The sequence below is a fragment of the Thamnophis elegans genome, chromosome 13 (genome assembly GCF_009769535.1).
Source record: "Thamnophis elegans isolate rThaEle1 chromosome 13, rThaEle1.pri, whole genome shotgun sequence".
Lineage (NCBI taxonomy): Eukaryota > Metazoa > Chordata > Lepidosauria > Squamata > Colubridae > Thamnophis > Thamnophis elegans.
Genome location: NC_045553.1, coordinates 28,219,504 through 28,246,925, shown reverse-complemented (window position 1 = coordinate 28,246,925; position 27,422 = coordinate 28,219,504). Strand labels below are relative to the sequence as shown.

The following is a 27,422-nucleotide window of genomic DNA, read 5'->3' as shown; positions in this document are numbered from 1 at the left end:
GATCAACCTTTATAAAATGCAGTGTTAGAATTGTTTATTGATGAAAGCAGCTACATCTTGGAATCAGCATGAAATTTTTGAACATGAAGAATTGCCTTTGGATACTCCAGCTCAAAAGGCAGAACTTGTTGAAATAAAACATGATTTGCAATTGGCAAAAAACAAAATGACCAATTGATAGTAAATATGCCTTTGATGTTGGACATGCCCTGAAGCTCTGTGGCAGGAGAAAGATTTAATTACAGCAAAAGAGAGTTAGATTAAATAGGGAGAAGAAATATTTTAGGTGCCATCAAGGAGCTAAGAGTGATTGATGATTAGAACGATGGTAAATGGTTCCTTTGGACTTGAAGGAAGACTTCTGGAAGGAGGATCTCCGAAATCAAATTTGAGAGAAGTTAATTGTTCATCCAAAGACTGTCTATAAGTCAACACAATTCCCCAAGCGACAGACCTGAAAGTCAAAGTCAAAGACTAACAATACAGCAATTTCCTACCCAACTGAACTCTGTCATTCCCTGGAATAAAACGAAGATGTTCAACAAACTTTTTTAGTTTATATATTGTATAGTATATATATTTATATTATATTGCATAAAAAGACAAGGGAAGTGATTCCTGCTCTTTTCACATAAGCTTTGGGATTGCTTCAGCACTTCTAAGTGGCTTCATTGAACTGGTGTCCTTTAAGTCACAACCAGCTCTGCCCTGATTTTCTTATTTCTCTCTTCCACCTTCCCTAGTATGGAGATACCTACAAGTGAAGAGAAAGGACTGTCTCTGTCCAGAAAGTGCTGCAAGGGAGAAGCACAAGGCTCTGAGAAGGCCAGACATTTTGTTCTTAGAAGAAAGAAACAGACACTCAACTCATTCGTTGTAATTGTTGTTAGGAGGAAAACAAAACAATAAAACAGAAACAAAAAGAAGGCTAGGTGGATATTTTTCTTCTACTTAGATTCACAGAAGTGTGGAAAATTGAGACTAGCTGTCAAAATCATCCATTCCAAAATTATTTTAGTGATCACCCCTTGGAATCAGACTTTAGAACACACAAATTAGAGGTAATCTTTTACTAACCTTTCCTTTTCCACATTTTGTTCCTGGATCAACCATTCCAATATCTTCAATTTCTTCAATATAGCTGGCTTTCCACGAACCAAATGAGACCTTTTCTCCAGCCGAAGGGTGCTCTTTACCACCTGTGCAGAATAACCTGCCACATTTTACATTCCTGAAAAAGTCAATTCCTTTTAATTAACAAGAGTGGATTAATGAGAGGTCTGTTCCTTTGCTCATTTGCAGTTTAATTAATTTGTTAGTTAATTTGCATGCCACTTTTCTCACTAATACAAAGACTCGGGCCAGCTTACAATATCATAAATGTCAAAAAAGTGTTTAAAAGAAACAATTAAAATAAAAGATTAAAAAGTGAGAATAAAAAGATTAATCCAGAACTGTGAGGCAGACCTCACCTCTGACGGAGAATATTGAGGAGGGAAGGGGAACAACAGAAAAGGTTTCTTTCCTGGACCCTGCCAGCTGAAAGGTTTGGCTGACTGGGTCTGAAATAGGAATGACTTGGGTGGATTAGTCAAAAAGGGTTAAGGTGATTCCTCAGATACCCTGCATTCATATCAGAAAGGGTTTTATTGGTAACAACCAACACCTTGAATTGTATCCTGAAGCAAAGTGGCAACCTGTCCCGATCATGTACAAAAGAGTGTCACATGTGCCATGTGAGGAGCCTCCAGAATTGTTGGCACCACTGCAATCAGTACCTGTTGTACCTTCCAAATATTCTTCCAGGGTAGCCCTGGCCTGTGTTGATCTTGGGTTAACTTTTTATGTATGTGGTCTATTTTTAATTAGTGAATATTGTGACAGTCCTAAGTGCAAGATTCAATTTTAAGTCACTTATTTCAGTGTTATTGTAACTTGGAACAGTCACTAAACAAATGAATATAAGTCAAGGACTACCTTTTCTTTGTCACTCTTTTTTTTTTTTTTTTTAAAAGGACACCTAACATCAAAAATGTCATCAAAAAAGCACAACAAGGAATGATCTTTCTGTACCAACTCAGAAAGTTCAAATTGCCCAAACAGCTGCTGATTCACTTCTACAGAGGAATGATTGAGTCTGTCATCTGCACCTCCATAACTGTATGATTTGGATCTGCAACCCAACAAGACAGACAGAGTCTTCAGAGGATAATTAGAACTGCAGAAAAAAACAATTGCTACCAATCTGCCTTCCATTGAGGACCTGTACACTGTGCAAGTCAAAAAGAGGGCTATGAAAATATCTAGAGACCCCTCCCATCCTGGACATAAATTGTTTCAACTTCTACCCTCAAAACGATGCTATAGGGCACTGCACAGTAGAACAACTAGACACAAAGACAATTCTCCTCCAACATACCATCACTCTGCTTAGCAACTAATTCTCACAACACTGTCAAATAATTTACTAAGACTTTATTACGATTATTCTTCTCTTCTTTCCTAGCATCTATGTCTCCACACTTATGACTATAACCATATTGCTTGATCTTTCAATTTATATTGTTTTTATTGTTTCCTAGAATGATTTGATAACCTATGACTATCACTAAGTGTTGTATCTTTTGATTCTTAATGAATGTATTTTATTCTCTTTTTGTACACTGAGAGCATATGCACCAAAGACAAATTTCTTCTGTGTCCAATCACACTTGGCCAATAAAGAATTCTATTCTATTCTGTTCCATTCTATTCTATTTTAGCCCACTTGTGCTCTATCTTGAAACCCAAGATGGAAAACACAGGAAAATCAGCCATTCAGAAATTGTTGTTTTAGGGTAGTAGAATTAAGTTCCCATAGATGTGGATCTGAAAATATTTTTTATATTGTCCTTAAACGATGTCATAATTATAGCAGAAAATAATTTAAAGTGCTTACTCTGGTTTGCATGGAATATTTCTATCATTTATCTTACTGCAGTAGCGATACACATCACCTTTCGTGTTATTCTCAAAACATTCATCTGGAGCCACTTGTGCATCTGTAAGGGGATTGAGGAGCCAAGACAAATACCTGAGTGTGTCACCTGCCAGCAGGATTCCCAATTACCCCCAGGTGCCACCTGAACCTTTTACTTAATGACCCCAAAACTCTATTTTAGACATTCTTTCATCTATATGCAAGGCCTCACGGCACCACCCATCTATCATCAATATAAATCTCCCTGTTTCCTGTTTCCCAGAAAAATATCTCTTTTATCTGAAAAGGAGAAACTTGCTTTCATCTTCATTTGGGGATAGTCTGCCATTAAAGTCATGAATGATCAGTGACAAGAATCACATCCCCAATGCTGTTTTATTATACCCAATGTAAAGAAAATTTCAATCACAGAGTTTTAATATTCTTAGCAGACAGTCCCATATTCAATCTCCATTATCTCTGATTCAGAGAAGTAAAAGTGATGGATCAAACAGTTGCCCTAATTAACTCTTAGAAATAAAAGGAAGTATGGATAAAACTTTAAGTATATAAGAGGTTCTTGGTGTTATTCTTTGTGCTTTCCAGGAATTTTGATTTACTTCACAATGCCCATTGTGACAAATAGTGTTGAGCAATAATTTTCAGCTTTTGCTGTAATATACAACATGGCACGCTACTAATGCCATACACACACTTATAGTTCATATGCATAGTGTCTCAGATCCAATTTGAGAATATAATGAGAACCCCCCTAAATCCTTTGGCTGAAGTCAATCTCTCCAGCTGGACCATTGGCCGGGTCCTCTAGGGATGATTGGACCTAAACCAAAAGATCTGGAGGACTGAGCTCTAAAGCCTCCAAAGAAAGAAAGTCATCTTGGAAAATTATGCCCTTGCACACATACACACAAAAGACAGAAATGAATATTTATTACGGCTGGAAAGGAGAAAATTGTTCAATAGTAAAGATTATCTATTTTTTTTTTTTACAATGCCTTAATTCTGAAATCCTAAAGTTGACTTACCAGGCCCCCAGAGAGCAGTACATTGGTTTGCCAAAGTGGGCAGTTCCCCCTGAAGCAGTAACCTTGGTTGTTTTGGCATGGGTGTTTATTCTTTTGAAAGCGTTTATGGGACATTCAGCAGATTTTCCAGTGCAGAGTTCAGGCAAGTCACAGTCATCTCTTGCCTTCCGGCATTCTGTTCCTGCTTTCTTAATCTGTGGGTGAAAATGAAATCACTTCCAGCTATAACTCCTTAGGGCTAAAAGAGCTAACCATGATTCACAACATGTTTCAAAGCTTCCTCTTCATCTGTCTGAGGATTACAAGCAAGGCATCCCTGCCATGTTACAGTTGGGCTCCATTAATTAAGACTTGTTTATAATGCCCAGAAGTCCCAGCCTATTTGCGATGAGAAAATGATCACCATGAGATGCAAGTGCTACGTGTTGGCTGACCATGAACATCAATGAAACTCAATTGGCTCTCATGAAAATCAGCAGAACATTAATTGGTATATTTTCATTTCCTTACATGGGCAGAAGCATTCATAGAATTCCATGTCATGTGCTGAAAAATAGGTGGCTGATTTCTGTTGCTATGATGGAGTATAATAATAGGTTTTTGGCCCCTCTGTTGAACAAGTTTATTACAGAGTCAACTGGGATCCCATAAAGAAGGAAAGAGAAACTTGCACCTCTCTCTCATGGCCCTTCTGCCCCTTCAGAAGATGCCACCAAAATAGCTGAATTGAGGGCTGTGAGAGCAGATGGGGAACTTAAGGGTTGTAAAAGAAGCAGTTTGACTTCCAAAAGGCTCCTGAATCCATTTCTGCCTTGAAAGTCTCAGAAAGAAAAAATGTCAACACATTACCAAAGACCTCTTAGAACACAGGTGTAAGCTCGCCACGTCACATTGCCATCACATGATGTTAACTATGTTTTTCCCATTCATGGAGCTGGGGTGGGTGTGGCCTATGCATGACTCATCCAGCCCACAGGTCGTCAGTTTTACACCCCTGATGTAGAACCTTCTAGAACCATGATGGTGAACCTGAGGCACGCATTCCACAAGTGGCACGTAGAACCCTCTCTGCAGCTCCGACCCTCTGGGAACGATCTCCCCGTGGAGATTCGTACCCTCACCACACTTCAGACCTTCCGCACAGCCCTCAAGATCTGGCTATCCCGCCAGGCCTGGGGGTAAAGAGCATAATCCGCCCCCACCCGAATGTTGAATGAATGTTGCTTGATTTTAATTATACATTGTGTTTTTATGTTATTGTATGTTTTCCCCTCCCATACAAGTTGTTAGCCGCCCTGAGTCCCCTCAGGGAAAAGGGCGGCCTATAAATAACTCAACTACAACTACGCCAGCTGTCACCCCAGCCCAGCTCCACCACGCATGTGTGCATGCCTCCCACTGCCAGCTGGTCTTCGGGTCTCTGCCGAAGGAGTGGGGCCTTCCCCAATCGCCGCAAGTTTCCCCCCAGCACGCCCTACCTTTCTACTCCATTTCTGCTGCCCATGCCTTTCCTAATCTCTGCAAGCCCCCCCCCCCAATGCACCTTACTTTGGTACTCTATTTCTGCCATCCACATCAACCTGGATGCCAAAACGGGGCCTGGGGGTGCTACAAGAGGTCATCCTGCGCCCTGGAAGCTAAAATGAGGTGTGGGAGAGTGCATGCATGGGAGTGCATATGCAGGGGGATTGCATTGCATTTTGGAGATTGGGGCATGCATATGTGCATTCGCACATGCACACACGAACTTTGGGCACTTGGCACCAAAAAGGTTAACCATCACTGTTCTAGAGAGTCAGGAAGCTGAGTTAGGACACCAATCACAAACATTGCCCACCCTTATTTAAATTGGTTTTCCATGCAAAAAAAAGCCTATATTTTGTTTCACAGACGTGATTTAAGATGCCAAAGGAATTAATTTTAAATTGAGACAATGCTGAATTTTGTTAAACTGTCCTCCATATGGATATTTTCTTTTAAAATATTTTATTCATTTTCATTTTCATTTTATATAATCACATATATACTGTGCAAGATTGAGGCCATATAACATTAAGCAATAAACATACTCTTCTTATATCCAAAGTACAAAACCACATAACGCTTCAACCCTCCATACACCCTTTCTTTCTCCCCCCTCCAACTTTCCTTTCTCCCCTTCAACATTCCCCTCTTCTACTTCCCCTCCCCCTCTAACATTCCTTTCCCCCCTCCCTTCCATCTCACCCTCCTTCCATTCCCCTCTCACTCCCTCTCTGCCCTCCCTCTTCTTTATCTCTACTCCTCACTTCGATGTATTTCTACTATTCATCTATTCATCAATGTATTCGGCTTCTTATTTTATACTAAAATTAAAAGAAAAAAAAAAGCACAGTATACAAGTGCGTTCTATTGTTTTAAAAATTGACATTAACTATATTTCCCCCCTCCCCCCCTCCCCCTATGATCCCCCCTCCCTTCCGACTTCCCAGATCCCAGACCCGGTATAACTTTTATCAAACACAGTCTGGAGTATATTAGAACCAAATAAGTTAAAAGTTAAAGAAAAAAAAAGAGTAAAAGAAAAGAAGAATAAGAAAGAAAAAAAGTCAATAAACTCTCTGCTTTGAGCTCAGCTTCTTATCACTACAAAAAGTTAACAGTCCTAATCTCAATTATTATTACTTGCAGGTTTTCAGACTATGTTAAAACCAAGTAAATTAACCAAGTAGAATTCTTCTCTAGCTAGAGGCCTTATCTCTTTATCTAAATATCTGTCTGTTTCCAAACCCTTAATTTGTCCCTTTTATGCCTCCTTCCTCTATGACACTAGTTAAACACATCTCGAATTCTTCTCTCGATTTCCTCTTCCAGCTCTTCTTGTCCCTGCCTCTGTCCGTATCCATATACATATATATACACATACACATATATATATATGTATGTATATATATATACACACATATACATACACATACATATGTTTTATATTCATCCGTGCTCCTCTCATATATGCTCCGCCTAGATCTCCTGCAAACTCCCTGGATGTATCCTTCCAAACAGTATATTCAGATAACAATTTTTACAAACATCAATAAGTTTCCATCTCAAAATAAGCTCTCATTCGACCTCTACTACCCTGCCGTCTACACCACACCTCCCAACTCCATCCGAACTGAGCCACGATCCAGAAAAATCACCACGATCTCCGCCCTCCTCACCCTTGGAAATAAGTCATCAGTATTTATATAAAAATTCAAAATTATCCATCAAGTCTTTTAGATCCCATACTATATATCTTCCAAAGAGATCAGCATCAGTTCTTTCAGCCTTAATGTCTCTTCATCGATATACAACTATACCATTTTATGCAAAACAAAAGTCACAAAATATTGACCTAGTTCAAAGTTAAGCAAATATTTCGGATCAGTTAATTTAGTATAATTTTCTTACAGAGAAGTTATATCGTTTTGAGCTGTTTGATATAGCAAGATGTTACTTCTCTTTTATAATGGTTTCGTAGATATCTCCTTAATCAATGGCTGATAATCATAGATGTTGCTGCGATCCACCTTATTTTCCATTCGTCTGGGAGCACGGCTAGGTCCTTGTTCTCTGGTCTTCTGCTCTTCCGGGAGGGGAAAGCAATACTTCCTGTCTTGTGATTGTGTGTTTTGTTGTTTCTCTTGTCCTTCTCTTTGTCTTTCTTCGGGTCCAGGTGGTTCAGGATGTCCCACCTTTAGGGTCTTATAATAAAAATCTGGGCTTCCCATACAGAGTTGAGATGATATTTTTGCTCACCGAATGTAATTATAATACCAAATGGCGCATCCCATCTATACTGTATTTGACGATTTCTGAGTTCTTTAACTAAAAAGGCATAGTCTCTCCTAGCTCTTAACATTTGGGGTGGTATTTCCTTGAAAACAATCAAGTCCTGTCCGTCAATTCGCAGCCAGGTATTATAAACTCTTGTAATATCGCATTTCTGGATTCTCTTGTAGCAAAATATATAACTACATCTCTCAGAAGCTGTCTCTGTTTCACCACCCACGAATTATGACGGTAATTTTTGGATCTGCCAATCAAAGTTGAGTGCCGGACTTCCCACCAAACGACTGAAAGCCTCTGAAAAAATCTGTTTCAAGTTCTCCTGTTCGTTTTCACCGCAATCCCCTAACTCTTAATGCACGCTCCATCTTTTTGTAATTTGTCATAACAAGTTGTTTTTCTCTGCGTTTTCAACTTCTGTTGCAGCACTTCAATTTTAGATGTCAGGTTGGTGTTGGATTCTCCAGGAGTTCCAACTTATCTTCCATTCCCAGCAACATAATCTGTCAAAACAGTTACAAGTCCTATCATATCCTCCTTTGTTTGAACAATCTTGGTATCAAGCTTATCACATAAGTCTGTAATAGTTGCTTCATCTCCTCTCTAAATTCTTTAAGAGTCTCGAAAAGAAATTCTTTCATTAACAAATCTCCAGTAGGGGGCGTAGAAGGTAAGGGCTGTGACTTTGTAGCAAATGCCTGAGATGTATTGCTAAGAGAACATCTTGCCAACTTTGATTTTGGTGCCATTATAGAAAGGAAGCAAACAAAGTCTCTGCTCGCGTTGATTTCAGATAATATAATTTCAGTAAATTTTTAGAGGTTGATAAGAAAAGATCTTCAAGGGGGCTAATTAAATTGTGATAAATTATTCCTTTGATTCTGTGCCAGGAAGTTGGAGATATATCGTTATAGCAAATGCGGAAGCTAAAAAGTCGCCATTTTAAAAACAATTAAACAAAGGAGTTTTTTATAACATTGAAGTTGGTATTTTGATAGAAAAAAAATAAAGAAAAGTTCACAGGTTTGGTCTCTGCTCGTATTTATTTTCAATGGCTTAGTTTCAAAAGAATGTCCGGGGGGGGGGTTCCTCGCCTTGAGCTGGAAAAAAAAACAGCTGAGAAGATCTGGCCGGAGTAAATGACTCAGCTTAAGGCGATCCTCCTTCTCCGTTTACAGCCAAAAAAACAACAACTGCAAACTACAAAGAAGGATCTAGCCGCCTGGGTCCCTCCCTGCTTTTTTCTTGCCTGAAAAATGAGATCTCTATAGATGTTAAGTAGATATATGAACCAGAACTCTGGGGGCAGCTCAGTTAAGCTGCCGATGACGGCGAGCCCCTTCCCCGGAAGTCCATATGGATATTTTCATAAGAGTCAAATAAACTGGAAGAAGGGATGGGAATAGAATTAAAATGCTTTTCATCACCGTAAGCAGAGAGATCACATTTTCATATTAGTAGTAAGGAGTAAGATAAAATCCGTCCTAGTCTTATAAATAAAAAAAAGCCTTACTTGGCATTCCTCACAACATGCCCCTTCTGCACACTCTGCCCCAGGTTTCAGTTTACATGTTGCAGCGTCACAGCACTTGTTTTCACATTCCTGAAAACCAAAAGACATCAAATTATGTCATAGGCTTTCCTTCCTGGCAGTGGTGTATTAACCATTAAGCAGACTAAGCACATCCTTAGGGCACCAGGCCCAAGGGGGCACCACAAAGTTGAGATAGAAAGAAAAAAAATGAAAATTTGTACAAAGGAAGAGGGCACCAAGATTTGTCAGTGCTCAGGCCACCAGTGAGCCTTAATCTGCCACTGCTTCCTGGTTTCTTTTGAAGAGGGAAACTGCCAAGGAAAAGGATATTTCTGTCATGTGTTTCCTTTTGTGGGTCCATTCTGGCAAAGAATGTGACAAAGAGCAGCCTGGGGTTTGTTATTGCAAATGGATGATGGCAGAGCTACATGAACCATCTGATATTTCCTATGTAAAAAAAAAATTAAAAAAATATCCTCACCTCCGAATTGTGAAGGCCACATAACCTGCAGTCCAAATCTCTTCCTTATTCTGAGCCATTTTCTACTCAGGATGTCAGCCTTTGAAGTCAGCCAGAAAAGATTCACCAACCATGAGTATTAACACTACCTTTATTGTAAAGTTATGATAACAGGGTCTTTCATGCCTAGAAGTACGTTTCTTCCCACTCATCTTTAGAGTGGGGAGAAAATGGGTGGGAGGTATCCTCTTAAGATGCTTGCCATGCACCAATTGCTTCCACAGGTTAAGCTGTAGGAAGCAGCTCAAGAAAACAGTGAGACACATAATGTGACCCTGTCAACAAAGTAGAGGTTTTCAGCAGGGAAGGATATTGTTGCAGTGATAAATCAGCTGTTTTTAAAACTGCATTGTCTTCCCAACTGAGTAGCAAGGTATCAAGTCTTTACCTCTACAACTGGCTTCCCAAATCCAAGAAACCAATTCACACATCCATGTACATTGAGGACATACGCCTATGCTACTCACAAACCAACCTCTTGGATACCACTTAGAAAGTCAGATTTGGCAAGGATACCCATTTTTGAGAAACATCTTGGAATTATCCTTATTCATTCAAAAAAAATCTTACCTCTGGAGAGCCACAGTCACATTCTTCTCCCTTCTCCTCAAAGTAATTCCCACAAACTGCATCTTGAACAATATCTGTGTCGAAGGGTTTGTTGATAAGACATTGTGGGGTCCTAGTCATCATATAATTCTGATAATCCTGTAAACTACAAGAGCTGAACTGCATAGAAACTTCTAGCCTGTGAAAGTTAACCAAGATAACTTTGTGACATCATCGATACATGGACCAGGTACACAATTCATTGCAAAAGCATATAAAATGGGAAAAAAGTGATTCATGAACAAATACAGTGATTCTTTGTACCCCTTTATCTTACTCCCAGATTATGCTTCATCTGTTTTAATTCCATTAACTTTATTTTTCTTTTTTAACAAAATGAATTTGCAGTCAGAACTCCATATAATGTTAGTTCTCTAGGCTACTTCTTGTGTTACAGTGGGTTCTCTTTTATTTTATTTTTAGTCAGCCTCTTTGTGGAAGGACAGTAATATAATTGAAGGAAAAACAGTGGAAATTTGACTCTCTTTTTCTTTTCTTATTTTGGAGGGGTTGTACTTTTTATAATAAATGAATGTTTTAAGGCAAAGGAAACATTACGGTGTTTTCAAATGCATTATTTGCATTTTTGTCTTCTATAACCACTTAATATCTTATTTTTAAAAAGCAACACTGTTTCCAATATGAAAATTAAGCACATTAGGATTCAGAAGCATTAAATCCAAATTGTTTCCGCAGTTCAGAATTAATCTAGCCCAGATTATGATTTCACATAGTTTAGAATTACTTGAAAATCATGCAAATCAGACAGGTGGCTAAACCCACATTGGGTCACCTAATCCCTGAGAGACAAGATTTTTTTTAATGTTCAAAACATGACAAGAGAAACTAACTTCTGTATTGCAAGTAGCCAATAGGTCCTCAAATGCAATCAAACATTTCTTTTATACAGGTGGAGGTCAGTTAGTACCTGCTGCCTTAAAACTTTTTGAGGCCAAAACATTGGCACAAATTCTTTACGGGGCACAAACAGGAATCCTTGCAAAGAGAGACTCGCTAGAAACCATACAAACCAAATTCCTTAGCTGCACCCAATGGAACTCCAAATGCCCAGTTAAGAATTGAGACAGGTATGCCTCAAATTCAGGTAAGAGCCTGGAAGATGATGATCATTCATTGGCTTAAAATGCATTTCTTTCCAGAGGGACTATCCCCACTAGTGTTGACTGAAAGTTTCCCCTCCCCCTGGAAACAGGCAATTGATCACAAGCTGGCTCTTATGGGCTCTCGCCATTATTCTTAGTGTCCCTAGGCTTTGATCAAGCAAAGCAAGTAGTAATTAATAGAATGAAGGACATGGAGTTCCAAGAAGAACTAAATAGGTTGCCTCTCCACAGTAGGGACAGAATCAAACAGGGAGTGAGGGAATCTATCTAAATGACCTGATCTTCCCAAAACAAAGAATAGCTTTCTTCAGAGCCAGATTTAACATTCTTCCTTCAGCACTCCTCCAGGGCAGGTATAAGAGAACACCTATAGCAGAACGGGTTTGTATATGTGGTAAAGGAGAAGTGGAAGATAATTCACCTGTTCTATTATACTGCGAGCTATACAGAGCTTGTAGGTCACATATTTCCCCCTATTAGAGAGATTGCCAGGGAAGGCAGACAATGTTTATCTAGGCTTTCTCCTCCAGGACACTAACCCGGTTACCACGTATGCAGTAGCAAAGTTCTGTGCTGCTGCAATGTCCATAAGAAAATAATTAGCTACAGAAGTATAGTTGTCATCTTGTACCAATTATTTGGAAGTATCTCTAACAATCTTTGTATTTACTCCTGTACTTAACACCCAGGTAAACCAGGGAGTGACCCGAACAATCTGAGAATGTATGTTATTTTCCACTTTTAACGTCAATACCTTGTAATTATATTTTAATGTCAGTATTTTTTTAACATAGTGTAAAAACCAATGTGCATTGCTGGTCTTTGACCGTAATAAAGATTTTACTTACTTACTTCTGCATGCTTAAAATTGGTTGATTCTTCTCTGCTTTCCTGGTAGGTAACTTGTGTGTATGTTAATGTTTTCATTTAAAAAAAAACAGTGATAAGCATTGATGGGTGTTCTAAACATAGTAGAAGGGCATGGTAAGGCAAGAGTCACCTTATTGGTGAGAGGGGTGGCATATAAATATAATGAACAAATAAGAGCTTTATACTCAATCTTGTTTGTCTACAGCCACCTTATATACTACGTACTTTTGACTTGGTGGCTAAGGACATCTCCCCAGGACATAAGAAGGGAGAGGAGCAGACCATCGCTTCCTCCACTGTTTCCATATTATTATATATTATAACTGCGCAATTTTAATTAGAATGTTGAGTGTATGGGAGTTGCTTGGAATTGAATGAATGGCCCACTTTTAGTAATTGTTACCTTTGTATTTTATATGTTTTAAATTCTTACGTGGGATTTGTTAGAGTGGATAAATGAGAATGCTTGACTCGGAGGACCTGCTGGGGAAGGCGGGAGGAACTGGGGTGGTTGGGGGGACCATGGACATGGGAGTGGGTCGGAGCATAGCGGTCGTGACAGGGAGAGGCAGATACGGCGGGGACCTTAGGGCTGGCCATTACCGGGGAAGGAGGGTTCGCTACATTACAGAGATCCCTCCTTCCGGCCCTAGGAGTCCCACTCCAAGACCAGATGGCGCGAGTAGTCAGGACCCTGGTCTCAGGCTGTTGTCGCTAAATGCCAGGTCTGTTGTTCACAAAGCTCCCCTCGTCCGGGACTTAATTGTTGACGAGAGGGCAGACCTGGCATGTATTACTGAAACCTGGCTGGGCACAGAAGGAGGAGTCCCCCTTGTAGAGATGTGCCCAGAGGGATTTCAGGTGCTTCATCAGCCGAGAGCCCAGGGAAGGGGTGGCGGTGTGGCTATTGTAATCCGGGAGTCTCTGTTACCTCGTAGGGTCCCTGCTCCGGAGCTTGTCGGGTGTGAGTCTCTGCTGATAAAGTTGGACCTCAAGGGTCAAGTGGGTTTGCTGCTAACGTACCTGCCTCCCAACTGCGTTGCAGCATCCCTCCCCTCGCTCCTCGAGTCAGTAGCCGAGCTGGCAGTTGAGTTCCCCAGGCTTATAGTTCTGGGGGATTTCAACTTGCCATCGCTCGGTGAACGCTCTGAAGGGGCGCAGGAGTTCATGGCTTCCATGACAGCCATGGGCTTGACCCAAGTAATTCGGGGCCCAACCCATGCAGCGGGTCACATGCTCGACCTCGTATTTCTCTCGGAGCAGTGGATGTGTGATCTTGGTCTGAGGGGTAATGAGATCATACCCCTGTCGTGGTCAGACCATTGCCTACTGAGGCTTGACTTCCGGAGGCCAAACCCCCACCGTAGGGAGGAGGAACCGACCAGGTGGTTCCGCCCCAGGCGACTTATGGACCCTTTGAGGTTCCAGACGGAGCTTGGGGTTATTCCTGATACCCTCGCCCACAGTTCGGCGGAGACTCTGGCTGCCGCCTGGTACTCGGCGGCGTCGGAGTCTCTCGACCGGATTGCGCCACTACGGCCCCTCCGGGTCAGTGGATCCCGGAGAGTTCCCTGGTTTACCGAGGAACTCCGGGAGAAGAAACGCCGGAGGAGATGCCTAGAGCACCAGTGGAGGTCCGATAGGTCCGAGGCAAACCGAGCACTCTTAACTACCTGCACCAAGGACTATGTCCGAGCATTAAGAACTGCAAAAAGATCATATATTTCTTCCTTGGTTGCATCCGCCGAGTCACGCCCAGCCGCCCTGTTCAGGATAACCCGCTCCTCCTTAATAGGAGGGATGCGGGAGACCCCTTGCAGGGTAGGGCTGAGGATTATGCTCAATTCTTGGCGGACAAAGTAGCTCGGTTTCGATCGGACTTGGACTCCACCGCAGTAGATCCAGCTGAGACACAGGAGGATCATTTGCCACATCAGTTCTGGGTTGAGTTCCAGGAAGTTGCCTCTGGGGATGTGGACAAGGCCATCCGAGCTGTAAGTGCCTCCACTTGTATTCTGGACCCGTGTCCCTCCTGGCTGGTGGCCAACAGCAGGGAGGTGACACATGGCTGGATCCAGGCGGTTGTCACCGCCTCCCTTCGGGAGGGGCACTTCCCCGCCGCGCTCAAAACGGCGGTGGTGAGACCCCTCCTAAAGAAACCATCGTTAGATCCAGCCATCTTAAACAACTTTCGTCCTGTCTCCAACCTTCCCTTTATCGGGAAGGTTGTTGAGAAGGTGGTGGCCTTTCAGCTTCGACGGGCCTTGGAGGAAGCCAGTTATCTTGACCCCTTCCAGTCCGGCTTCAGACCTGGTTACAGCACAGAAACCGCTTTGGTCGCATTGACCGATGATCTCTGGAGGGCCAGAGATGGAGGCTATGCGTCCATCCTGGTTCTCCTTGACCTCTCAGCGGCTTTCGATACCATCGACCATGGTATCCTTCTGCGACGACTGCGGGAGGTGGGAGTGGGAGGCACTGTTTTGCGGTGGTTCTCCTCCTACCTCTCGGACAGGTCGCAGTCGGTGTTAGTAGGGGGGGCAGAGATCGTCCCTGAGGCCCCTAACATGTGGAGTACCTCAGGGTTCGGTCCTATCCCCCTACTATTTAACATATACATGAAACCGCTGGGCGAGATCATTCGGAGGCACGGGATAAAATACCATCAATATGCGGACGATACGCAATTGTATCTGTCCGCCCCGTGCCAACTCAATGAAGCGGTGGACGTGATGAACCGGGGTCTGGAGGCCGTTAAGAACTGGATGAGTGCTAACAAACTGGTGCTCAACCCGGATAAGACCGAGTGGCTGTTGTGTTTCCCCCCCAATAATTTGGCTAATACACCAACGCTTAGGCTGGGGGGTCAAATTTTATACCCCTCAGATAGGGTCCGCAACTTAGGAGTCCTCCTGGATCCACAGCTGACTTTTGACCACCAGCTGTCAGCTGTGACCAGGGGGGCATTTGCCCAGGTTCGCCTGGTCCGCCAGTTGCGGCCCTACCTAGATCGGGGGGCCCTCACAACAGTCACTCGAGCCCTTGTGATCTCTAGACTGGAATACTGCAATGGGCTCTACATGGGGTTGCCCCTGAAGTGCATCCGGCGACTACAGCTAGTCCAAAATGCAGCCGCGCGAGTGATAGTGGGCGCACCTCGGTTCGCCCACGTTACACCTGTCCTCCGCGAGCTGCACTGGCTGCCTGTTGGTCTCCGGGTGCGCTTCAGGATAATGATGACCATCTTTAAAGCACTCCATGGTAGTGGATCTGGGTACTTGAGAGACCGCCTTCTGCCGATTACCTCCCTAAATCGACCAATCAGATCGCACAGACTGGGCCTCCTCCGAATTCCATCTGCCAGTCAATGTCGACTGGCGACCACACGGAGGAGAGCCTTTTCTGTTGCTGCCCCGACCCTATGGAACGAGCTCCCCATGGAGATCCGCACCCTCACCACGATCCAGACCTTCCGCGCAGCCCTCAAGATCTGGCTCTCCCAGCAGGCCTGGGGATAGGCTTCTAATTACCCGCCCGAGTGTTTGATTGCTGAATGAAAGTTGTGTTTTATTATTTTTCTTTTGTTCACAAAGTGTTTGTTTTGACCTTGCACTTCCCCTCCCCTGTGGTTGTAAGCCGCCCTGAGTCCCCTCAGGGAAAAGGGCGGCATATAAATCCCAATAAAACCTAAAACCTAAACCTAAGATCTCGATCTCTCTCTCTCTCTCTCTCATCTATCTATCTATCTATCTATCTATCTATCTATCTATCTATCTATCTATCTATCCCTTTATCTACCTAACTAACTAACTAACTACTCTCTCTCCCTACTTACCTACTGTATTTATCTTTCTATCCCTCTTTATCCCTCTATCTAACTACCCACTTTTTTTAAAAAAAAAATGCTTCTTCAAAACCTTGGTGTGTCTTATATTCTGGTGCATCTTACACTCCGAAAAATACAGTAACATATTTATTGGACTACTTCTTTAATATCAGCAATTTGCCACAGGTTCTGAAAATGCAAATTAAAAAGCATGCAAATACAGTATAATAAATCCACCCAAGCACTTTGCTAATGCTAATACAAATCAATGGGAATAGTTTTTGGCACTCAAATAGAAGGGTGAACCCAAAGACAGTCTGCTGGTAGCCATTAAATGGACAACATGGACTTCTTTCAAAGTCAAAGTTGCACCAGATCCATTAGGTGAAGATTTTTGAGCAAGTTGTTCTCTAAGCAAAGCCTTCTGTACAAAATACCAAGAAGTGGACCTGAAGTATTAAAAAGTAATAATGATGCATGGAAATCCTTCAGTGAGGATGGGAAAGGCTACACAGGATTCTCCATACTTCCTGACCTCATTGCCATAGCATAAAATATGAGGCAACGAAGACTGAGACTATACAAAAATCTTACATAAAGATTATGGGGTATTTTGCAATAGAAATTCCTGAAAAGATTCCTTTTCTTTCCATTCCCTTCCTTTTTCCCTTCCCTTCCCTCCTCTACTCTACTCTCTTCCCATTCCATCTTCCTCCCCCTCCCTGTCCCTTTCCCCTTTTCTTTCTGGATGAAATAAAGCCTAACTGTTGAACAGCAACAAAATACAAGTGGTCCTCAATATACAATCACAAGTTGTTAAGCAGATCACTGGAGATGTTTAGTGAATCACACAGTCATTAAGGAAATCCTGCTTCCTCCATTGACTTTGCATATCAGAAGACAGCTGGGAAGGTTGCACATGATGGTCTCATGAGATGCTGCAACCACTATAAATACATGCTGGTTTCCAGGCAACCACATTTTGATTCCAGGACTGAGGGGAGGCTATGACAGTTGTAATTGTGAGGACCAGGTTGCAAGTCAATGACTACCTATACAATGCTACCGATTTATTTCAGCAGGCTACAATATATGAGAGAGACAGAATGTGTCTCCTGACTTGAAAAAAGGCTGAGGCTAGAAAGGATGCTACTTTATCTCTTTCCTCCACCTGTTGCCTGATTCAAAATCATTTTATTCCATTCTGCTTATAACTTCTTCCCACTTTAGGAAAGTCTTTAACATCTCAATAGGCTTCCTCTTTTCTCTATTGGAGTTATTAATATTTGGTTTATTGGCTATACTTCCTATATTATTTCTACAAACACTTGTGTTTTGGAGGAAGCTACTGAATGATGGATATTCAATTGTTGAGAGCAGTCCAGTGGTGGGTTGCCAATTTTGTTACTACCAGTTCAGGTGTGCTCCTGCGTGCGCTCATGTGCATGTACAACACTTCTGTGCATGCACAGAAGTGTCTGGGCGGGTGAGTGGAGCCTCCTCCCGCCACTACTACCTGTTCGCCCGATCTGAGCCGAACCGGGAGCAACCCACCTCTGGACCAGTCCTATCTTTTTAAGTACAACACATTTTAATTACACAAGGTAAAGTGACACACATATGGCCAAACCCCACTGCTGCATAACTCCCTGACCAGTTTATTTTTTAAGCTCTTAGCATATTTACTTTAACATTTAATTGCAACCATTGAAATATAACTTGATTTGAAAGGCACTATTTTTTCCTTCAATACTTACTCTTCACTAGCAGCCATAATGCATGGGCCTTTCGTGCAAGTACAAGAATTTGCATCATGGTTCATGCCCAGATTATGACCGATCTCATGAGCCATTGTAGCCCCAACCAAATATGCATGTTTGGCATGATCCTGAAGAAAAGAGAATACTTTTGTGTTTAGTCTGCAAGAAATCGAAAGTGAATCCAGCTATTGTTAGCATTGAGCTAATACCTTTGCTCAAGCACTTTCTAATGAAAAATCAAAGAGTTAGAAAAAGAGGTTAATAATTTACAAGGTTGCAATTGGATTTCCTGGAGTGGGTGGAACAGTTTCTTTGTTCAAGTAACAATAGCTCTTATACTTACTCAGTACTCAGACTTAATCTATTTGCCCGAACTGACAGAAAAAAATGCTTTAAAAAGTCTGTGGGGGAATGTTTCCAACAATCGCATGGCTCACAGTTGATCCACATGATAATTGGTAGCTTTTTTTTCACTTTTTAAAGAATTTTTTTCCTGATGGTTCAGGTAAATAGGTAGGGAAAAATGTGGGTGGGGAGGTTCAGATGATCACGCAGATCAGCTGTGAGCCACGTGATTGTCAGAACCTTTTTTTCACTTTTTAAAGCTTTTTTTTTTTTTTTTTTTTTTGCTATCGATTCTAGTGAACCGGTCAGAACTGGTAGCATTTCCCCCCTGGACTTACTGTATGTACCACTTCATGATGTTTTACAGCACTTTCTAAACAGTTCAGAGAATCAGCACATTGCCCCCAACAATCTGGTTCTTCATTTTATCAACCTCACAAGGATGGAAGGCTGAGTCAACCTTGAGACATTCAGGATCAAACGCCTAGCAGTGGGCAGAGCAAGTCTGCAATACTCATTGTAACCATTGTGCCACCACAACTTGTAAAAAGACAAGCAAGAAGATTTACTATTTTTTTCCATTTTTAGTAGCTTAGAACTTACATACCTGCATATACATTTTCATTGAGTCCAAACAGGTACTTTCTACAAACCTGAATGATTCCCGTAGATCCCCAAGAACTGCACATACTGCCAAGGGAAGCGTATCCTATAGTTCCTCCACTTAGGTCAACACCCCTATAGGAAAATAATGAAGGGGACACAGTTTATAGAAGCTGGAAGCTAATCTAAAGCCTTGGGCCTATAGAAACCTCTATAGCTTTTTGCGAACCCCTCAGCCTGTCAGTTCTTGCCAGTTTTCATGATGTCATAATTCAATTTAGGCTCTGCCCATACAAACCATTTAACCAACCAGATCTGTTAAACATATTCCGGATGCAATTTCATTGGGTTAATTTACATTCCATGTACAGTGAAAACCCCAAATGGGAGTTTTCTTTAAAAAAATAAGTTTCTTCTATCAATTTAACTGTGGTGTTATTAAAGATTAGTTGAGCTTGGAAAAGGCGATTGAGTGATAAGTGAAAATACTCAGAACAGAATTGTTATTTCTCCAATATATTATGACCATAAGCCAATAAATTTACAAATTTCCCACTCATGAAATTGTACAAGAATATATAAGCTGAACTCAAACTGCCTCTATAACCAGATCAGATTAAAATCTAGGAGACAGTTTCAGACAACCTGCTAAACACAAGACAATATTTGTGTTTTATTGTTTTATTTTTATTTATGCACTGTCTTGTGTTTTTGTTTTGCACCCCCCCTTCCCATGTATTGTAAGCCGCCCTGAGTCCCCTCGGGGAAAAGGGCGGCCTATAAATCATAAATAAAATCCTAAAAAAAAAATTCATATTTGAATTTATTCTTGGAGATTTTTACTAATTTAGTTCAAATAATTAGGTCCATATGTTTTCTTAAATATCAATTGAAGTTGGCATTCTTCATTTTTCTACTTGAAGTTTCATTCAGAGAACATTTGGAGGAAATGCTGCTATTGTAAACCAAGAAGTGTGAAAAATCATTTTGTTACTGCTAAATATTGGAAATGGAAAGAAAAATAGATTTTGGCTTTCTTCTAACTTCTAAGGACATCATTCTACATATGCCAAAAGACTTTCGAAGCAGAGATTAAAGTTCTTTGGGCCACAGGCAGTTCCCTCTATATCCTAAGGTTTTGACATCCAGACATTCTTTAAAGTTGTCATTAAAGTTGTTAATCATTTGAGTTTCAATATAGAGTCAGGGGAAATGAAATCAAGCTGAAATTTTGACCTGCAATCCTTCAAGGACTTCTCAAAACTAATTCTCATGTAAGAAAAAAATGGTTGATGTTGACCCAGAATATAATTTGCACATGGTTTAAGGCATGCACCCCAGAGAGGAAGTTCTGTGCAAACAGTAACCTTCCCATAATCCTCCACTCCCTGCCCCACTTTTCCCTTTCTCCAGAATGAGACATACGTGAGTAACTGAGCGTTGTCATTCCTTTTGCGCTTCAGCAGAATTGAATTTCTCCAGTTTGAAAAGGAGTTCAAATTGTTGTCCTCTGATGAACTGACCACAAACTCATTCCTATTGTTCCAATTTTCTATGCCAACCAATGCTAAACGAATATTCAAAGCTGCATAAACCTGTGGGGTAGACATGGCATCAATCAGAAAATGAAAGAGAAGTAAACTTTGAGAAACATTTCAAGACTGAAAAGTAACTGAAATTGGCCTCTATGGGATGGTAAATGGAAAAGATTTGGGAATGAATAAAAGAGAATCTCTGTAGCTCAAGGTTGAACTGTGGAGTTCTTGATGCTGTCTGAGCTTAGTAGTTTGCTTGCGGATGTTTAGTCAGATCTGCAAGGAAACCATGAAATTCAGATAGCACCAAGGAGTCCACATATTGGGTTGTTGTTGTTGTTGTTGTTGTTGTTGTTGCTATTATTATTATTGCTTGGTTAATCTTTGGTGAGATTCACAGCCTTTGGGGCTGGTTGGTAGCTCAACAGCTCGAGTCTAACCAAGGACCTAGGAACTGTAACCAAGGACTCCAATTAAAATCGGGACAACAAACAATTTTTTTCCATAGTTGCCCAACTTCAATTTGCAAGTCCCGGTACTTTGTGATATTTTTCCTGCTGTTTATCTTCAATTCGTGCATCCCAGGTATTACAATGTCAATGAACCATACTTTTTTCTTTTCAACTATTGTTATGTCAGGTGTGTTGTGGGCCAAGTGCCTGTCAGTCTGAATTCTGAAGTCCCACAAGATCTTGACCTTCTCATTCTCTAAAACCTTCTGAACCTGATGTTCCCAAATGTACGCAAATCCAAACTTTTGTTACAATTTCCAGTGAATGATCTTAGCAATGCGGTCATGGCATTGTAGGTAGTCAGTTTGTGAAATTTTGCTGCACCCACTGATCAAGTGTCAACTGTCTCGTCTTTCTCATTACAGAGGCGACATTTGCTGTTGGTGGTAACATGTTGAAATTTTGCCTTCATGCAATTTGTGACTAAGGCTTGTTCTTGAGCTGCCAGAATAAAGCCTTCTGTTTCTTTTTTCAGTGCTCCTGATCTTAACCAGTTCCAAGTTAGCTTTTGGTCAACTTTGCCTTCAATACTTTTTTTGGCTATGCATAGCTTTGCTTTTCCAATTTTCAGCTCGCTTCTCAATTGCTTCTTTCTTATATTCAGCTTTTGATTTAGTTGTCTTTAAAAGGCCTCCTTTATTTACTTCCTTAATCACTGGTTCTTCACTTCTCTGGATGTAATCATTCAAACTGTGTTTTTCTTCTTCCACAGTCTTCCACAGTTTACTTGTAGGAGTAAAACTCAACCAACCTCTGCTCTTGGTAGATATAGCCCAGGTATTTATGGCTTTTATGATGTTTCTTCCACTCAATTTGGATTTTAATATCTTGCGAATTCATCAAATGTACTTGGCTGAAGTTAATTCCTTGACTTTATTATGCATTAAGTCAGAGGCCTCTAAAATCCCCAAATACTTGTACGCTTCTTCTGGTTTTACAGCCTTTATCATTTCTTCATTCTCAAGTTCTTTTCCATCATCTTCTATGACCGTGCCTGCTTTGGTTACCATTGTTGCACATTTGTCAATTCCAAACTGCATACCAATGTCTTGGCTAAATTATTTTGTGCTTTCAAATAATAAATTCAGTTCAGCTTATTATCATTATTATTATTATTATTATACAATTGTATCACAGCGGCCAGTTGTTTCGCCGGATTTGGCATTGGTTACTAGTCGGGCCCCACCCAGGGGCCTAGGACGTCGTAACGTATTTTCGTAATATGCGTGCAGATCCAAGCAGTGCGGCTTTTTGCATTTGACTGCAATAGCAATAGCAGATTTTATATACCGCTTCATAGGGCTTTCAGCCCTCTCTAAGCGGTTTACAGAGTCAGCATATTGCCCCCAACAACAATCCGGGTCCTCATTTTACCCACCTCGGAAGGATGGAAGGCTGAGTCAACCCTGAGCCGGTGAGATTTGAACCGCTGAACTGCTGATCTAGCAGTCAGCTGAAGTGGCCTGCAGTACTGCACTCTACCCACTGCGCCACCTCGGCTGATGGTGATTTTGTCAATTTTTAACTGTTTTAAATGTAATTCCAGTGCTTTTGGTATAGCACCCAGTGTGCCAATTACCACTGAAATTATCACTGCTGGTTTGTGCCATAGTCGTTGAATTTCGATTTTTAAGTCCTGGTATCTTGCGATTTTTTCATGTTCCTTCTCGGCGACCCTGCTATCATGGTATTGCGATGTCTATGATTGTGACCTTATTTTTCTCAACCAGTGTGATGTCTGGTGTATTATGCGCCAGTATTTTGTCGGTTTGTTTTTTTCACCATATTTTATGGGTTGGCGGGTTTTTTTTTTACGGGACCAGATGCCAACCTGACTCCAACCCTCCTCCTTTCTCATCCGGGCTTGGGACCGGCAACGGCGGAGTTATTATTATTATTATTATTATTATTAGTATTAGTATTAGTATTAGTATTAGTATTAGTATTAGTATTAGTATTAGTATTAGTATTAGTATTATACAATTATATCACAGCGGCCAGTTGTTTCGCCGGATTTGGCATTGGTTACTAGTCGGGCCCCACCCAGGGGCCTAGGACGTCATAACGTATTTTCGTAATATGCGTGCAGATCCAAGCAGTGGGGCTTTTTGCATTTGACTGATGGTGATTTTGTCAATTTTTAACTGTTTTAAATGTAACTCCAGTGCTTTTGGAATAGCACCCAGTGTGCCAATTACCACTGGAATTACCACTGCTGGTTTGTGCCATAGTCGTTGAATTTCGATTTTTAAGTCCTGGTATCTTGCGATTTATTCATGTTCCTTCTCAGCGACCCTGCTATCACCTGGTATTGCGAGCCAGAAACCATGTAATTGGTCCTCATATCTTTCAATTTTTCATGCTGTTGCTGTTATCCGCTGTTTTACAATCTCTACAGCTTCATTGATGTTTCTTGTATCCAATCTATATCTTCTGATTAGCCGATCTATGGTTTTGTTGTTTTTAAGCCGTTGCTCATGCATGTTCTTTAAGTTACTAGCATCTGTCCTTAATTTTTTGATTTTTTGTTCTAAACGGATTTTCCACTTTGGCTTTGATGCTTTTTCTGTTGTGTGACTAGGTACTTTAATTTTAATGCCTAGTTCATTAGTGACTATTACAGCTGCACTGTACATTAACTGGTTTGTTTCCAATATGGATCCCGGTTCAATTGTTGAAAACACTGCATTAACCATTTTCATGATAGGGGCCAAAATTTTCTTAGGCACAGTTTTTAGTGATGGTAAACGTTGCCTTTCCTCATTAAGCAGAAAATGCTCCATGATCTTATCCTTCAATTCTTTTTGTTTTTGAGTTAGTTCATCAGTTGGTTCAGTGATAACTGGTGGTGATGTTATTTCCTCCCCGAGAGCTTCTTCTGGGAGTTCTACTATAATGTCTTTAGTTATGTCTTGAATATCAGTTATTTCCGTTTGTGATATTGTTTTTTGGGTTTGGCAATTTGCCTGAATTTCCTCATGTTCAACTTCACTAAACACTTTATTCCGTATAATAAATCGCCTTTGATCTGCTAGTCGTTGTTCACTAACATTTGAATCTGGATATTGTTGTTTCCATAATTCATACATTCGCTTTAAATAGCGTCTTTTTTCTGGCTCTGAGTTGTAGTAACAGGCCATTATGGCACGGTTTTCATCTACACTATATTTTTGTCGTTTTGTTGGCTGGTCCACTTGTAGCCCACTTGTCGACGGATGTCCAGGGACCCCAACATCCACCGCGGCCCTTGTTAACCCGCGCGATGACCGATGCGGTATGGAATTCTTATTTGTTTTTTTCACCATATTGTATGGGTTGGCGGTTTTTTTTTTACTGGACCAGATGCCAACCTAACCCCAACCCTCCTCCTTTCTCATCCAGGCTTGGGACCGGCAACAGCGGAGTTGTTGTTGTTGTTGTTGTTGTGTTGTTATTATTATTATATATTATTATACCATATAAGAAATAAAATGATAAACAAGAACCAGGTGATTATTCTCTTCAATCAAGAACAGAAGTGGAGGAGGACTAAAGGGAGATTTCACCCACTGATGTCCCCCTTATCTCCCTGATTCTAACTGATGAACAACAATAAAGATGTCAACAAGGCTAATAGGACAGAAGCAGAAACAAGTGCCCCAATCCAACTCAAACTGGGTTCCTCTCTCCTGCTTTCTTCTCAGGGATCATCTTCGTAATCAGTTGAGTTTGGACTAGGCTTACTCTGTCCATTTCTGTTTAATGTCCAAATTCAGAAGATTGACCACAGCCCTGAAAGGATCCAATTACAGAGATGTTGCACTGACTGAATTCTTGTAATAGTTTTGGACTTGCATCCTCCCAACACAGTGGCTGTATTCACATAAGAGACTTATTAACCTAGTTACTAAACTAACCCATTTTCTGAGTTAGGCTTCCATGCTGGATCACCAGCTTACAAAATGATGTAGTTTTGCTGCATTCAAAGCCAGAAAGTTAACATTCATGTAGAAGTCCATCTCCTAAGTCACCTTAATCATTAATTTTGTTATGTGAACACAATGAAAATCTGGATTGGGGCAGGGAGAATTTTAATCCAAAACCAGAAACAACTTTAGCCATGTCTTCTTACCCAATTTATATAGTTGATCATTTCAAATACTCTCATCCTTATAACAGTCCTGTTGCTACTGTACTTCAAGAACTACAGAAAAGACAAAAAAGTTTAAAAGGGACCATAATTTTGGGATGGAAGGATTGAGGGAGAGAGAGAAAGAACATGCCAGGGAAAGAAAGAGATTTAAAAATCATTGAATTTGCTGATTTAGACAAAAATAATACTTTTATAGCCAAGCTGTCCAATGAGTTCTTTTCATTTCTGATTATTTTTTAACCTACGTTTGGGCCATTAATATATTAATGTTATTAATTTTTCAGCCCCACACATGGTCTTTTTGCCTGGTTAGAGAAAATGTTGGTGAGCCTACTGAAATACTTTCCTTCATTGAATGCTATATTTCCATATTCAGGGATGTGTGCGATAATCATTCTGTACTATCCATCTGATTCTTCATGCGTTGTCAACTTGAACAAAGAAATAGTGCAGGAATGTTTTGGAGAAACCCCAAAAAGCTAGAGGAAAATAAATTCAGGTGTGGCATAAAATAAATTCAGAGGTGCACCTTAAGTGTCAGCCTTGCATGGAAGTCCCGAAAGAAGCACAAACAGTAGTATCAGTTCTGGGTGGTTATTCTAGGTTACATTAACAGAATCCTGCATGTCTGAAAGGACATCTGTCCATCCACCCTCACCCCCACCTTCACAGTCCAAGAAACTATGGAGGGTCTCCTCTGTCTGGTTTTCCATGCACACATTCTTTCTATGGGCTCAGGTGCCTCTTAGCTGACCATTGTCTAGTCTGTGGAAAGGGCATCCCCACATAACATTTCCCAAAGCAAGAACGCTTTTATAAATTACCTTTCCAATCAACTTTCTCCATCCAATGTCATGAAACAAATGTGAAAATGTTTTAAAATCATAGTACTAAGCACAATTCAGAACAAGGAGCAAGATTGACCAAGTAGAAGAAATGTATGATGGTTCCCTTTTACTCTTTTCTCCATTTCAAAATTTCATTTATCTTCTCTGTATTCAATTTCCTGATCTTGACATTTTTGGATAAAGTATAATTCCAATTTAGATGGAGTGCAGGAAGAACTAATATGCAAATTAGAGTATAGTTAAATTTCAAAAGTATCTTAAACCTATTAGTTGAATCTAATAACAAAAAAAATCAAAGTTTATTATAAAGCACATTTTAAGATACAATCCAGTTTGAATGTTATTTGAATAAAAGATAGAAAGAAAATTTTGTTCTCAATGAAGAAAGAAAATGAAATGATATCCAGGATACTTACCAATACGTGATCTGCAACTATGTAAAGCTCAATATTTTTTGTCCTCCAAGAAGTCTTTTTGCTAAACAGAAGAGTAAAAAAAAAAAAGATTATTACTCCCTGCAGCCAACAGATGATCAAATACTCAGAAATCTGCATGGTTTATGTCCTGGTCAATGTCCTTGGAGTTTCAGAAATATTGTTGTTTTTTTAAGAAGACAGTTATAGATTTTGTCATGGCATGAAACATTTTCTTTGTACTTGTTTCCAATTGCATCCATTTTCAGAATTTTATTGTGCCTACATTTAGAGATCAGTGCATATATATGGATATCTTATTCTAAACAAAATTTAATAGGCATAGTAACAAGCAAGTGAAGAAACACTTTTTTGACCTATATTTCAGCCTGTCAAAAGTTCTGTTACTTGTATTTCTCTGGGAAAGGAAAAGCCCCTCCCTCCTGCATTCCAATGTCATCCTCTACAATTAACCTATCGAAATTGCTCAGGAACTACCCTTATGGCTAAGATTTGAACCATATGAATTGCATTACTTCCTTCTTTCCATAGGAAAATGTATTCATGCGTTTTCAGCATATGGAACTGCAAGGTCAGATTGACAATTCCATGGGGCAATTTCTTTCCTTGCTGTCTGACAGCCACTTTCTTAACCCTGTTGCACAAGATCCACGTTGAATAAAGTGACCATGACCTGACATTGAGACTAGAACATTCAAGATGTGAAGGTGACTATAAAACACAACTTGCTGAGGACAAAGAGTTTCCAATTGCCATAAACACTGAAACGATCAATCAAGTAGACTTCACATTCAATTTTGACGATTGCATTTGCATTTTGGCATTGCACTACAGTTGTTCGAAGACTATCACATTTTAACAAAAGAAGTTGAAGTTTAGAGCATCTGGATATGTTTCAGCCAGTTCCAACTTCTGCCACCAAAAGGAAAGTAGAAACTGTGATTTTGGATGCAAT

General features: G+C 40.6%; 1 protein-coding gene across 1 annotated transcript in view; it reads right to left on the bottom strand.

Moving 5' to 3' along the window:
• Positions 1-349: 349 nt before the first annotated feature.
• The window catches only part of LOC116516611 (zinc metalloproteinase-disintegrin-like ohanin), a 57,287-nt gene continuing 30,214 nt past the window's right edge, over positions 350-27,422 (bottom strand). The window contains 14 exon segments of the mRNA XM_032229215.1: positions 350-454; positions 1,078-1,231; positions 2,939-3,041; positions 4,006-4,041; positions 4,044-4,106; positions 4,109-4,199; positions 9,329-9,418; positions 10,440-10,617; positions 18,056-18,186; positions 19,057-19,141; positions 20,432-20,601; positions 25,165-25,236; positions 26,450-26,480; positions 26,482-26,510. Of these exon segments, the coding sequence (XP_032085106.1) occupies positions 422-454; positions 1,078-1,231; positions 2,939-3,041; positions 4,006-4,041; positions 4,044-4,106; positions 4,109-4,199; positions 9,329-9,418; positions 10,440-10,617; positions 18,056-18,186; positions 19,057-19,141; positions 20,432-20,601; positions 25,165-25,236; positions 26,450-26,480; positions 26,482-26,510 (1,266 nt within the window). The 3' untranslated portion in view covers positions 350-421.